This window comes from Gadus macrocephalus, chromosome 3 (genome assembly GCF_031168955.1).
Source record: "Gadus macrocephalus chromosome 3, ASM3116895v1".
NCBI classification, from domain to species: Eukaryota; Metazoa; Chordata; class Actinopteri; order Gadiformes; family Gadidae; genus Gadus; species Gadus macrocephalus.
In genome coordinates, this window is record NC_082384.1 from 16,895,088 (window position 1) to 16,910,525 (window position 15,438).

The 15,438-nt window shown below is 44.5% G+C and overlaps 1 protein-coding gene across 1 annotated transcript in view; it reads right to left on the reverse strand.

Moving 5' to 3' along the window:
- lrba (LPS-responsive vesicle trafficking, beach and anchor containing) overlaps nt 1-15,438 on the reverse strand; it is a 184,719-nt gene that overhangs the window by 148,808 nt on the left and 20,473 nt on the right. The window contains 14 exon segments of the mRNA XM_060046267.1: nt 270-362; nt 1,715-1,812; nt 2,565-2,627; nt 3,094-3,173; nt 3,784-3,952; nt 4,786-4,938; nt 5,903-6,011; nt 6,738-6,871; nt 9,051-9,248; nt 9,777-9,923; nt 10,280-10,399; nt 11,389-11,515; nt 12,619-12,740; nt 15,017-15,112. Of these exon segments, the coding sequence (XP_059902250.1) occupies nt 270-362; nt 1,715-1,812; nt 2,565-2,627; nt 3,094-3,173; nt 3,784-3,952; nt 4,786-4,938; nt 5,903-6,011; nt 6,738-6,871; nt 9,051-9,248; nt 9,777-9,923; nt 10,280-10,399; nt 11,389-11,515; nt 12,619-12,740; nt 15,017-15,112 (1,709 nt within the window).

Consider the following 15,438-nt stretch of genomic DNA (forward strand, 5'->3'; position numbering starts at 1 on the left):
GCTACTTCTGCAGCCGCTATAGGCTACAGGGGGAGCTAGCTAGGCTGCGGGCCATAGTTCATGGTGATAAGTAACTGGTTGTATTCACTTTCATTTGCTCTATACCTAAGAGCTAAAAATGTACCTATTAGTATTAATAATATTTGATTGTACAATTTACTTTAGAGAGGTCAACAAATAATGTGGAATATAAAAGTAAGGTAACGCATTAGGAGAGGAAAACCTTGGGAACACAGGGACACAACACAGTCTGTAATGTCTTTACTCACTTTGGTTGCAAGTTCTTGAGAAAGTAGCCCAAGATTTTCAGTGTCTGGACTCGAACGGCTTCGTTTTTGGACGCGAGTAGCTTGTAGATCACGCTGTTAAACAAACAATAATATACACACCATTGGCGTAAGTAAAGTAAGCATTTAAAAATCATCCAATACATTATTGACACATTGTATTCAAGTCATTTTCAAGCAGCTGAACAGTCACCACCATAGAGTTTAAACAATAATAATTGTTTGAATATTCATAATAAAATAATATAATTTAACATCTTTCCAAAAAATATATAATTCAGACATGAAATCCAATGTGTTTGAATATCTGGGGATGACACCGTGAATGCTGGCCTTGCTAAGAGTGAATCTTCACCCGCAACAAACCATCCTGCTATTCTCTCCTGGAGTGGCGGCGGCGGCCAGGCAGAGCATTTAAATGAGCTGTATAAATCAGAGCACGGGCCCATCTCCGCAGCTTCCAGAGACTCAAATTAAACTAGTAAAGCATCTTTATTGCCCCACTGGTGTCAGGCAGCCTCCATTCAAGCACAAAGACAGGGCACAGGGGTCAAGCTAAAATAACAAACAGAGAAATTAAAACATAAAATCATAGACTAGGCCGTAGATTTGAGGTTATATTACGTCTGGAAGATATTAAAATTCAACATAAAATGAGGTACATATTGCACATTTTACTTGATAGCTTGTCTCAGGTTCAATTTTTGACTGTGTATTGTTAATATGAAGAACTACCTGTAATTGCATTTCACAAAGCTTTGAAGAAATAACTTTTATTACCAATTATTACTAAATTTAAACAAGAAAACGTTTTTATGTATGCTGTCTGGAGATTGCATGTAAGAAATATTTTTATAAATAACAATTACCGAAACAAGCATTACTCTATTCAAAGATATTGAATACTTTTAACAAATATTCCCTCTGAATTAACAACTCTTATTTTAAAAACAATTATGTCTACATTTAAACTAAGCAAACTGTGTTTGCATAGAGAGAATATAACCTTTGAATAAATAACTGCAATGCAAACTGTAATTAACTCTAATTAAAACAAACCAACTGTGCACATTCTACAAATATAACCGCAGAAATGTAATGAATAACTATTTGGTAATATATCATCACTTCATTTAATTTCATAATTTTCATGAGACAAATCTAACCCTGGAACAAACTACTTTCTGGAACCTAACCTGAGGCATTATGAACGCTGGATGGTAACATGGGGGGGGGGGGGGGGGGGGGAGAGAAGAGAACGCGAAGGATCTGAGGTGCTGGGGGACACCAGTGAGGATCTGAGGTAGGTGAGGGGAGAACATGGAGGATCTGAGGTAGGTGAGGGGAGAACATGGAGGATCTGAGGTAGGTGTGGGGAGAACATGGAGGATCTGAGGTAGGTGAGGGGAGGATGGAGGTCAGGTTACCGGATCCCGTTGCGCTGCTCGAAGGCCAGCACCATTGAGCCGGGGTGCTCCGACATCAGAGCCACCAGCAGCTGCAGCACGTCCATGAGGTTATCGTCCTGGAGCAGAGAGAGGATCGGGGCATTATAGAGCTGTTCTGAGGAGACGTTGTCAAAGTCGACCATCCTCTAAATGTCACCTGAGAGGTTGTTAAGGGTAAATACTAAAATACACACAAAACTGAATTTGGGTTTTTGCTTTTCTGCTATAATTTTGTTAAAAACCGACAGTGAGTTCATAGGGAGAAAATACCCAAACGTAATTTCGTAATTTTTGCTTTTCTCATATAATGGCGTCAAAGTAGGCCAATGTTATTATCATAATTGAGTTAATAAGAAAAAAGAAAAACAAGCCGAATATTATTTGAAAATGGTAGGATTTGTATTTTTCTCTCTGTACTTTCATTTCACTACAGTGTCACTTTAGGCACACTCTAGTGTTTAGGATCAGTTTAAAATATCCTCTATAAGAACGGGGAGAAATTACCACTTGACTTGAGCTCATGAGGAATACGTTATTTTGGATTCTTTTCTAATATAAAGTCGTGAGGCTCTGTGTGAGAGTGGGTTTCGGAGTGGTGTAGTAATCACCTTCCAGGTCCTGCTGGGTTTGTTATTTTTACACTCATTAAAACCCTATGCATCGCTGCGATCTAAACACGCCTGCATCGGTACAAAACGTGATGGGCAGAATTAGAGCTGAAGTGATTCTTATTTTTTGTACGGTGTTAAGACGCAAAGTCAGACAGTAATAAGGTTTTGGCACCATCTGGTGGTGATTTGGGTATGGCGGCTGATAAAAGCACTCCTACCTCATGCATCGTGAGCAGATAGTTGAGGATGCTCTGTAGCTCGTCTTCCTTCACACCGTGATCCTTCAATTGAAAACACAAAACAGTTTTCATTGCATTACAAAGGTTTGAAAATTAATGACAACGATTTGCCACACGTCTGTGGGACGGCAAAATGTACCATGGTTTTAGCGAGGCAACGTTTAAACAAGTACATCCAAACGGTATAGTACCATGATCTTCAACCAAAAACGAACTACACTCTTCCTGGTTAAGCTTATTTCTAGCACTAAATGTTAATTTGATTTCAAGTCAATAGTTCCATCTTACAAATCTGATTAACTATCAGATTCATAATGCATTAGTTGCACAAATGTGCATGTGTAAGCAACTAAGCACCATTTTGCCAATAAAATCTGCCATGCAATTCTAATATATTGTTATTAGAACTCAATGTTTTTTTGAAAGGATAATGCCCCAGACACTCACCATGTATTAATATTTCATCCTAATAGATGGCTTTGCATATATGAATGAATTGCTGTCCTACCTTCATGATGAGCTGCTTGACAAACAACAGCAGAAAGGCTCGAAGGGAGTAGATCTCCTTCTGGGTCGGTCTGGGCCCATCTGAAAAGACAAACGAGAACCCTTCAGATCCACCCTACTGTGACGATAGCCAGCAAATCAGCATTGGAGAAAACATGACAGGGTGCAGATGACAAACTGTTAATTTTGTGGGCATTAATAGATTAGAAAAGGCTGGGGCTGGTAAAGTAAAGGGAATTGGCAGGGCCAAAAAAGATAAAAAAGGAATGTGATATGCCAACAGCCGAATTTACTCATCATCAGTTTACCATTTACCGTAAAATAAATGCACTTTCCAATGTGATATGGTGTGGTGTTCTTACATCTATACACAGGATACTATTTATTACTAATAAATATCCAACATTATTTCGAACAAATGTATGATACATATGGAATGGAAGGAGCAGGGTGGGGGTTAGGGCAACTTGCTCAAGGATGCATATAGGTAGAGTGCAGACATTGTGGTTCGACCCCTAACCCATGAGCTGGGAGTCAAACATCCTCACCCTGATACTACCCCTGCATGAATACTGGACACACATCACACTAAGGGTGGTTTGTAATGAAGAGACCCAGCTTGGTGTTCTGGCCATGTGTTTGTAGTACGGCCCTGTCATGTCTTATCGTATAGTGTCATGGTGGTTCTCACCGAGGCCCTTGGGCACCACACCGCTGCGGTCCAAGGGGTTGACCACCCAGTAGTAGTACTTGAGCGTGTGCATGACCTGCAGCACCGTGCCCACCCGCCGCACGGCGTTGTAGATGGTCACGGTGCTGATGAACTCCGTGGCAAGGTAGGTGTACAGCATCAGCTGCACCTGGGGAGGGACGGACACAGCAGATGTTGGCAGGGTAACAGACACATACACACACAGATGCAGGTACATACACACACAAAATGAATGTGTACTCACTTACGTACACACAGAGACACACACGACCCACATGCACAGACAAGGACACACAAGGACGAAAACAAACTTGCAGGCGCTCTCCAGTCATGCCAGGGTAAAATGCTAATCATCAAACACATGAATGTGCACGCACACACACACACACACACACACACATGAATGTGCACGTACACACACACATATGTGAACACACAGACACGAATGTGCCCACACACACACAAATGTGCACCCCCCCCACACACACACACACACACACACACATGAATGTGAACTCACTTACGTACATACACACACACACACACGCTCGACAAACATGCGCAGACAGGAAGCCACAAGGACGAAAACAAACTTGCAGGCTCACTTCAATCATGCCAGGGTAAAATGCTAATGATGCATCTCTGTGGGCTGTGTGTGTGTGCTTAGGGTGAGTGGATGGCTGACAGGGTCCAAGCGCATAAGACAAGGACAGCTCATGTAGATGTCAACCATCGCTCTGAGGTAGAAGGCCTAGCGAGGCTCCACTCCCCAGGACACACACAACACACATAGAGGGGACTCAGTGGATGGCTGCTGGTAATGTGTCTATGCATATTTATCTTTGTACGCGACAACCGTTGGGTGTGGGGGGTGTGTGTGGGGTGTGTGTGTGTGTGTGTGTGTGTGTGTGTGTGTGTGTGTGTGTGTGTGTGTGTGTGTGTGTGTGTGTGTGTGTGTGTGTGTGTGTGTGTCTGACTGACCTTGGCAGGGGCGTGGATCCAGATGGCGGGGTTGAAAAGGATGTGGTCACACAGCTGTTTGAGCAGCATGACGCCGTTCTGCAGGTTACACAGGTAGCGGGCGAAGGCCAGGACGATGTCCAGCACCGGCCGCGTCACGTGCATCTTGGAAGACTGGATAACAGGTAGCAGGCATAGCCACAGGAGGGATATGGAGATAAGGCACGCGATGCAAAATGCAGTTTACTGACAGTACCATGATCATATTATTACCCAGCTTCTAAAATGAAGCATTGACAATAAACGACTTTTACAGGGAGATGACATTGTCAAAAACGCCAGAGGATGTAGGTGTGGTATGAAGAAAGAACCCAAAAGGTTCAACTTCTCACAGTGCTACTTACGTTATACTGTCTGAATCAACTAGGATTATGTTGTAACCTTCTTGACCACATAAAGCAACGGATGTATGATTTGTGATTTGTGAAGAATATTGTTGGATTCATTTTTCCAGACACGTCACTTGTGTCGGAGGTAGTTGTGGACTGTGTGGGGTCGGGCATTTTTCTCAAGCAAGCCTACAGGTGGGCTGTGGACATTAGGGACCGAACACAAGGAACAAATAACTGCATCCCCTTAAAATCTTGGGGAGCGTGAATGCATTGCATAAGTCGTTGCGTGTGTCTGACAGGGGAAGGTAATAACAGTCCAACATAGTCTAATAGTAATGACAGATTCACTATTGTTAATTTCCCAAGGGGAGATGTGGTACACAGCAGCATATTAATGGCCCCACGGATATAGTATGTAGCACATATCCTTTTTTAGACAATACACATTATTATATGGATGGGTGGGCCATTCTCCGTAGAGTGAGTGCTTGAGGGAATTGAAATGCGTCTTAACAATTAAACGCATCTAGACAACATAATATTGGTTTGTCTGGATCTCCTGGTGCTGAAACTACTTCCCAGGCCCCACTAGGAAAGTAGCTCCTTCTCTAATAGGTCACGGTCTAGAAGTATAGATTGGGTTTCGATCCACAAGACCAGCATGCTGCACTCTGGTCGTTAGACTGGTTTAATGGTGTCCTTTAGCTGACATTTGGACGAACCACTGATCCGCTGGTGATTCTCACCTTCTCCAGAGTGTGGCCTATGACCAGGAAGCCTTTGCAAGCCAGGATCTGCTCCTGCATGGCCACCGAGTTCTTCAGCAGCTCCATGACGAAGGAGAGCAACGTGCAGCTAGGAGTGGCGAGAGACGGACAGAGGGACAGGGATAAGAGATAAGACAACACGTTTTGATAGAATGAGGTTGCTGTGTCATGGGTGCGTAGGGGGGGGAATAGGTTCTGGGCTGCATCACATTGAATACAGTTGAGTGGACACCTCAGTGCTGTGAACACAACACACACAAATAGGCCCCGTGGTCATGAGGCCGAGTCGTGCCAAGCGGCACGCAGGAATAACAAAATGATGACTTCAGCACAATCCAGTGTAGTGCGACATCACATTAATGGAGATCACCAGGGGTTACTTTTAATCCTCTCATTTCAAGTTATAACAAAAGGGAAGGCCGAATACTAATAGCTGTGTGTGTGTGTCCTTGTGTGTCGCAGTGCCTTTGTGTGATTGCGCATGTGTGCGTGTGGGTATCCATCTGTGGGAAAACATTTGTGAGCGTCTTTAATGTGGGTAAATGGGTGTGTGTGTGCGTGCGTGCGTGCGTGCGTGCGTGTGTGTGTGTGTGTGTGTGTGTGTGTGAGAGTAAATGTGAGTGGGGGTGAATGTGAATGTGTGTGAGTGGGGGTGAATGTGAGTGAGTGAGTGAGTGAGTGAGTGAGTGAGTGAGTGAGTGAGTGAGTGAGTGAGTGAGTGAGTGAGTGAGTGAGTGAGTGAGTGAGTGAGTGTTACAATGTCTGTGAGTGAGTGGCTGAGCGAATGACTGAGCCAGTGAATGATTAAACCCACCAGACGGAGGTATCCAGCTCTTGACTGGAGGGCTGGTAACAGTCCAGCTGTGCAAACAGAGGGAAGAGCACCTGCACTCCTCCGATGGAGTGGATCCCACTCTGGACCGAGTGGGTCACCACTGCCTTCACATCCTAGGGAACAATAACAACAACAACACATAAACCAAACGCCCTCAAGTGTACAAAAACATACTAGGCTGCGAGGAGGAGTCATCAATTCTATCACTTTCTATCGCGTCTACCGTAATGCAATTTGTGCTTTCTTACTTCTTAGGAGCTATGTACGTTAGTTATTACTGCCCTGGGTGGAAGAATAAGAATATGAAAAGTTGAACCCCAGAAGTCATTGAGTTCTATCTGAAACATATAACAGAGACAGATGTCTTATCGTAGGCTCCCTTTCACCAATCAAACCATGAGCCAACTTAAAGGATATCCCTCCCTCAGAAGCATGCATGGAAGTCCCGCCCTCTCTCTCCCAAATAACGCCAATTTGAAGCACCCCGTCCCAGACGTTCCTTTGTGAGGTGAAAAGGCCTGGGACCGAGAGTTAAACGTACAACCCCTCCGTAAATCAGTCTCATTCAACCTTATGAGTTGTTCTTCCGGCCCCATGACGGAAATACATTTAAACCGGTGGTGTGTCGCTGCAGCATGTGTCATTTCTTCAATAAAGTTACAATTGCCTCAGAGGGAATGTTTCCATGGCAACGTTCTCAGCAAACAATAAGAACCAGTAGACTGTGATTACATAGAGGGAATTGACTTCCTGGTATGAAACACACCTGTCCTCAGCCCCATCCCGACACCAAATCAGAAGCGAGGCTTGGGTGGCACGACTAATTGCCACAGAGATGGGTTGCCACGGTGACAGCGTGTCGGTGGCGTGTGTTTGCCGTCGAAGGGGACATGCAGGGGATTGGTTGAGCCCTATTGGCGTCAGACTGGTAAGAACAATAACCTGATAACTACAGTGACATCCATTCTGTATTCACCAAATAGTTAAGGGGTCTCCCTGAAGTGAAGGTGTGTGTGTTAATTTGTGTGGTACATGCAGGGAGGTGCTCCAATGCACACAGGACTGCCGGCATTATATCCTACAATAACACTGCATATTTCTGTAAGAGATTCCCTAAATGTATGTGTTGAGTAGGGGTGAGATGTGTTCCACAATGCATCGCTTGGTGCAGATCGTCATTTTTGAACGCAATAATCCAGCCAAAACACTTTCACAGACAAAATCAAGAAACGCCTGGTCTGCATTGTACCGGCATTGGAAACCGAGCCATGCGTGTTGTCCTGAACTGAAGCAGCTAGCTGCTGCTTATCCGCAGCTTTTTCAAGACGCACTAATCTGACCAGGATCAACTGGGTTGTGGCGCAGTGTCCCTAATGAGGCAGTTAAAGTGAGGAGAAGCCAAGTGGGACATATGCATTATCCCGGGGCAGTACGCACACACACACACACACACACACACACACACACACACACACACACACACACACACACGCACACACAAGCACACACACACATTTTAGAGAACCTAAGTTACTCAGGTGGGATTGGTAGCATGGCAAGCAAAAAATAAAAATTAACAACAGCAGTGATGTAATAGCCAAGGTTAACAGCATTAAGCACAAAATTCCGAGGCACACAGCACGAGATATGGAGACGTCCCACAGGGTTATATTAATGAGCCGTGTGTTGCCTCTCCCCGCCTCGTTAGCAAGGTCGAACCGGGGGAGACAGGCGGACATCAGGTATGTGAGCTGGGAGGGCCGTGGCTTGTGCTGTGCATTGGACCATAAGCCTGACCAGTCGCTGCCATTTGTCTGGATCCCAGTTTGGCCGCAACCTTATTTTTAGGCCCGACATTGTTGGCGGTCCAAACGTCTTCTGCTTCTATACACACACACACACATTCAATGTTTTTACAAACCTATCAAACTCTTGCGGCGATATTAATGACGCAGGGATTTAGCAGTAGTTCACTCGGCTCGAATCATGAGTCTGTTTGTATACACATTACACACTCTTTATGAGACCATTTAAGCCTTGTATAAGGGGAACCCGAACCCAAGGATGGAGAACACTTGGGGACTCAGAAGGAACCCAGTTGTACATCCGGATCCTATCGTCCTGATAAGTCTTTTATGATATTGTATCTGCGCTCTACTGACTTCTAAACAAACCCGGGGGTGGCTCTTACAGCACCCCACTGTGCTGCATCAAGCGCACTTGCACCTCTGCAAAACCGAAAACCACACACTTCCTGCCTGTACCCTTTTCTTAGTTTCCGCTTGGGTGTACCTGCAGCATGAGCGCATGGGGTGAGTGCACGAAGATGGAGGCGTTGTCCTTGGGGGAGGACTCCAGGCAGAGCTGGGCGTCGGTAGCGCGGGGGTTATAGGTGAAGGCGATGCTGCCCGACAGCTTGCCGTCGTACAGCAGCGTTTTGTGGTGCTCGGCGAACAGCAGGTCGCTCTCCGCCTTGTATTTAAATGTACCCTGTGATGGAGGGTGAGTCAGGACGGGGGCAAAGGTGAGGGGGAGAGGGAGAGAGAGAGAAATGGAGAGATTGAGATATAAGACAAACAAAAACAACATCAAAATAAGTCGTTATCGTCATATTCCCCAAATAAATTTGATGTTGCAGATCAAATCATAATATTCTCCAATATTTTTTGAACTTGATATTGTATTTGTCTGACCAGGACTTCAAAGCCAATTAGGAAGTCAAAGATATTTTGGTCACGTATACTCTAATACCCTGACCTTCAAGGAGTATGATCTTCTTCTGCATAAATAATAACCTCTAGTTCCTTCATAACAGCAAAGTAGGACTTTACAAATAGTATATCCAACCATGCATTATAAATAAATGCATGAATTTATTAATGAATGAGTAAAGAGGACTCATAGTACGTCTAACCTGTCCAATGCACAAATTAATTTAAGTGAATGAATGAGTGCAGAATACAGTGCATCCATGATCCTTCATGGCCTTCATGCATGAATGAGTGAAGTGTTATGAACCTTGTATCCTGGGCCCAGCTGGTAGATGGCCAGAATCTGAGCGGCACTGAGGGCCTCGCCAAACAAGAAGACCGCCCCCATTTGGCCGCAGAACATCCGGTTGGCGTCCGCCGTCTCCGAAGAGCCCAGGAAGCACTTGTCAAATGTCTGCAGCAAACAAGGAAAGAAGAAGAAGAAGGAATGGATGGATGGATGGATGGATGGATGGATGGATGGATGGATGGATGGATGGATGGATGGATGGATGGATGGATGGATGGATGGATGGATGGATGGGTAGAGCAAAGACAGCATGGGAGCAGTGAATAAAGAAAGTTTGGAAGGAATATAGGAAGGTAGGAAAGAATAATGGGATGGAGGTGAAATCCAAGTGGACAGGTAAAACCAGAGAGGCCAACATTGTGAATGAATCCAATTTAAAATAACCATCATAACTAAGCATGCAATGAATGTACTTCTTAGACTGGTTCAAGTTGGTCTTTATATGAGGATGCAGTTCTTACGTCGCTGGTGTTGACGAACCAGGTGATGTCGCCGTAAGAAGCCAGCTCTCCGTTGACGTAGCAGCTCATCTCGCTGTTCTTCCAGCGGTTGTACACGTGCACGATGGTCACCATGTACCACTACAAAAAGACGGGCAGGACAGGCTGGTGGTTACTGTGAGAAGGACTGGGTTTGATCCCCAATGCCCTGTCTTCCTTCTAGGCATACTTGAGCAAGATTCAATGAGCCAAAACCTGCTCCTCACTATACCTGAAATGAATGCTTTGGATAATCGTGTCTCACAAGGACTGAATAGTCACACAGAGATTGACACACAGGCAGGCTGTCATGAACACTTCAGCCTTTATAATATGTACACCATGATAACTAAAAGTCAATTCCTCCTTGAACATTTCCCGGCAGACAGATTTGGCACACCACCAAATCCCTTCCAGTTAAAATCCCATCTTACTGTAGATCACACTTTCAATCAAACTCTGTAAAGAAGGTGAAACAGGTTAGCGGCATTAGCAATCACGAAGGGGGTTGTCATGGTTACTTCCAGAAATGAATGAACCGATTAAATTTAAGCCAGAGTTGAGTTGAAAATTAGTTTTTTTCCACCGTGTCCCTCTTGAGTTTGTGTGTGGCAGCGAGGTGGGACTTACGCCTAGAGGGGGCACACGGCGGACGTTTCTCATTAGCCGTAGCCAACGGACGGCTCTAAACGGTACCAGGCTTTAGCGTAAATCTGGCAGTAGCAGTGGGCTCAGTCCATTGGACATCTCCAGCATTTGTCATTGCTATTTTTTGCTGGGCTAGGAAGCCTGAAACATACCAAACTAATTGTAGCTCTTCTGATACTGAAAGTGAATCCATTCTTATTTTTTGTGAGTCAACTGTGGATTGTTATGCACTTGCAAACATACTCTAATATTGTGAATATCGACTGTAAATATGATATTCTGATTTTATCATCTAAAATATATATAATAAAGATGTACTTTTCATATTTTTGAATCACATTTAGGTGATATGTTCGCATGGGACATCCCCTGTGAAAGACCAATTGAGCAGTGTGATTCAACCCTCTCTCTCAGAGATTTTCCATTCCTTCCTGTCAACTTACTTTCTGTGGTTTGAAGTCGTACTTCACGCAGTGCTGGAACCCCTTTCCCTTCGCCTTTAACGAGGTCACGATCAAACAGCCGCCCACAAAGTGGGCAGAGTACCCCAGGCCTTTACTGGTGCGGAAGCTGGAAAAAGGACACACACACACACACACACACACACACACACACACACACACACACACACACACACACACACACACACACACACACACACACACACACACACACACACACACACACACACACACAGACACAGACACAGACACAGACCATCAAAAAGCGTGGGGATTTCAGACATCCACCCAACTGGGAAAAAATAAATGCCACCGATTTGAACGATCGGTGGAGACAAGGGAACAAAAACAGCTCCATCATTGTTCCGTTTTGTGAATGATCATTGTTGTTTTGGTAGCAGCGTTTGGGCAATGTGATTTAGTGAACTCATCTATTTTTAAGAGGCAGCAGGCCGAAGAAGCATGTTAATGCACATTCCCCGGGCTTGCTAGCAAGCTGCTTGGGTTTGGCATTGTTTTCAACAAGGGCTCCCAACAGATTCCTGTTCGATAAATTACATTTCTGGCAATGATTAAAGATGCCCTCAAGGTAAAGTCACTTCCTTCTCTTTCCAAAAACTTTGGTTGCAGTTCAGATCTAACAGGGTAAAAACTTTTATTATAATTCTAGAATAAAGAAAATGCTTAACATGGATAGTTTAGTTTGTAGACCACTAGCATGCATAAATAATACATATTTTGCCCAAGATTTTCTTTGTGCTAATTCACATATTTGCCAAAAATGCATGGCAGCAAAACCTCATTAGAACAAATCAATAAACACAGAAGGGCTTTAAGCATCGGCAGATAATTCAAAAACAAAAACAAGTGGAGTCCTTGATAACCGAATCCCAGGAGAGGACGGCATTAGGCATTTAATTTGTCAAGTTGCTGCATTTACTGAACTGTTTTTCCTAATGTACTTCATGCCTGTAAATTCACAAAAACTCTCACACCCCAAACCCTAAGTAACTGTAAATGCACCTCTATTTACAGTTTATACAAACTACTTCATGTTTTATTCATTGTAGTATTTCGATCCAACATTGAAACTTCAACATCATAGGAAATTGGCCTTGTCTCCATTTGTATTTGCATTTAAATAGATGAACCAACAAACTACACTAAACGGTTTAAAGTGAATATGTGCTGTGCCGTTGGTGGGCTACATACCAGTAGAGGTAAGGCTTATCCTTGTCTATGTTGATGTTGTTGAGCGGGTCCATGCGCAGCCAGGTGTGGAAGGTAAAGCCGTTCTGGTAAGGCCATTTGGCTATCGGAGGCAGCGCTATCGCCTGGTAAGGAGAGAGAAAGGGTAGGTAATGGCTTATAAATAGTACGTTAATGACAAGGGAATACCATAACTAGTACGATAATGACCCACAGATCAGTTGTAATGTCTTATTGCAACATCCCTACTGGGGATCAACATGGCGACTAGTATTTAATTCTAGCATTGGACCCTCGCCAACATAAAGGTGCGAGAGCGAAGGGGCCCGCCGCCTATCACTAAAAACTTAAAAACAGCTCAACCGAACAAGACATAACATCACTAGAACAGCAAAAAGAACACAAGAAAACAGTGATCAAGGGACACAGCTCGACCGGAGAGCGGTACAAACAGATGAAAAGGAGGAGAAACCACTGAGCCAACCACGCTTTGGGTCGTGCTGCCCAGCGGCAGTCCCTCGTAAATGACCACAATAACATAAAGACTCAACAGCCAAACAAAGCCACGGAAAATAGTCCCTCTCAAATAAATAAATAATACATTAATAGACGCAGACACACATTGGAGAGACAGGCGACAAGTAGTGCTGACCAAAGCAGCGGCAGAGCCCTGTGAATCCAGTTTTGGGTTGGCAATGGATGTCCATGGAACTTTTTCTGCCATTTGCTAGAGAGATAATACTTGTGAGCAGGGGGAAACATTGTCGCTTTTGGCATCATTGAGTGGGTTGGCTATAAGACAAACAGGGGATTACTATGGGCTTGGCTTTTTTCAGTAGGCTCTTAAGTATGTGGTCTGAAACCATATAAATAATTTCAACAAATTAACGCTAAAATATGGATTTTTCCTGTGAAAACCCTGACCAGAGGACAAACTTGAAACAAATTTCCCTGGAGCATGTGTGTTTGGTCTTCCTGTCTCATTAGCAACAAAGCACAGGAAGAGGAAGGAACATTTCACTGATGGCATCGTATTTTTGTGAGTGTGTGAGTGTGTGAGTGTGTGCATGTGTGCATGTGAAAGGGCACACACATCACAATGCACAACCAAGACAGACACATTCTTTCTCCTAACACGATGCCATATCAGCCCTCTCTGGCCGACAGACCAAATGGTTCAACAAGGGTGGAGCACTCCGAAAAGATCATCCATACCAACTGTACGTAGTAAGCCACACACAAAACACAAGTTAAGTAAACACAAGCAGTGCAGAACCAACAAAACCATGGTTATAGACTAACAATATAAATACTATTCTATTCATGCCCAACATTTGCAGAATCAAGCCACAGTCTTGACAGTCGACAGTCCAGCTTTTCTCTGAAGCTTAACTCTGTCTCCATTGGGGCGTTTATCAGACTAATGCTGCTTAAGAGAGCCTTGGTTTATTAAGACCTCAACACGTGGCAGCTGCCAAATTTAACATAAGCTATTTTAAGAGACTGAGGCTGCTTAAGTACATACCAAGACATTATTGACTTCTTCTTTCAAAAAGGAATTACCGTTTTTTGGCTCATAAAAATTAAGCGAAGATGGAAATTGTAAGCCTTTTAAAGCATTTTCGCCACGGAAATCACAGAGGTAGTGGCTAGTGTTTTCACAGGAAAAGTCCAGCCTACTCTATATTTTAGGTTAACTTGTTGAAATTGAAGATCAAGGAGGATTTCGCTGGCAAGGAGTGACCTTCCCTGGGCCGTTGAACCTGTCTGTCCTACTGTCCTACTGTATGTCCGATATATTTACTGGACACGGCAACAGTTTCCTACTCCGCCGACTAAGATGCCACCGAATGTTGTCACAACAAATAACCACAATGTTTCCCCCTCAGCCTACATTTCAACAGACGGGCTGTGGAGGCCTCAGCTGTTCCTCGGGCCCCAACAATAGACAAAAGGCCTCCGTGTCGCTAGGTGGATGGGAGGAGAGGGGCTTTATGCAAATGCACTCCTCATCACAGCCCGTACATCCATCAATAGCTCTCACTCATGTACACGGGTGATCTTATGAGAGGCTCTGAAGAAAGACAAACATGGTTCTGAGCAATGATGTCACCCAAATCCTTTCCAACATGCAGAGGCCACTGGACGCCAACAGTACAACGCATGAGAGCGCTGTGTGTGTGTGTGTGTGTGTGTGTGTGTGTGTGTGTGTGTGTGTGTGTGTGTGTGTGTGTGTGTGTGTGTGTGTGTGTGTGTGTGTGTGTGTGTGTGTGTGTGTGTGTGTGTGTGTGTGTGTGTGTGTGTGTGTGTGTGTTGCATGCGTGTGTGTGCGTCCGTGTGTGTAATGCGTGCAGGTTTGTGTGTGTGTGCGTGCGTGTGCTGCATCGTTTGGCATACTCACAGCTGCGCTTTTCCCTGGGAAGCTGAAGAAGGCGTCTGGGCCGTTCCTCTGGGGCATGCACTTCAGCACCGACAGCAGCTTCACCGCATGGGGAGGCTGAGACGACACAACACCATCATTTAGTAACACAGCATACCAGACACCAACAAACCGACGCATCACAATGACACACAAACATTTGGACAAAGTTTAACTGGAACGCAAATGTGCAGCTAGCCCCGAGCCCAACTCACCCGAGTACTCAGTCACATGTGCTTAGGGATCATCTGTTCATATTCATTATTTATTTTTGGTTCTGAATCAATCTCCTCTTTGAGACGAGAACATCCAGTGGAATTAGCTACGAGACGAGATAACGTGTGACAGAAACAGTCAGCAAAGTTTATGATGCCGTCACCGGAGCTCCTACCGCTTCCTACGAA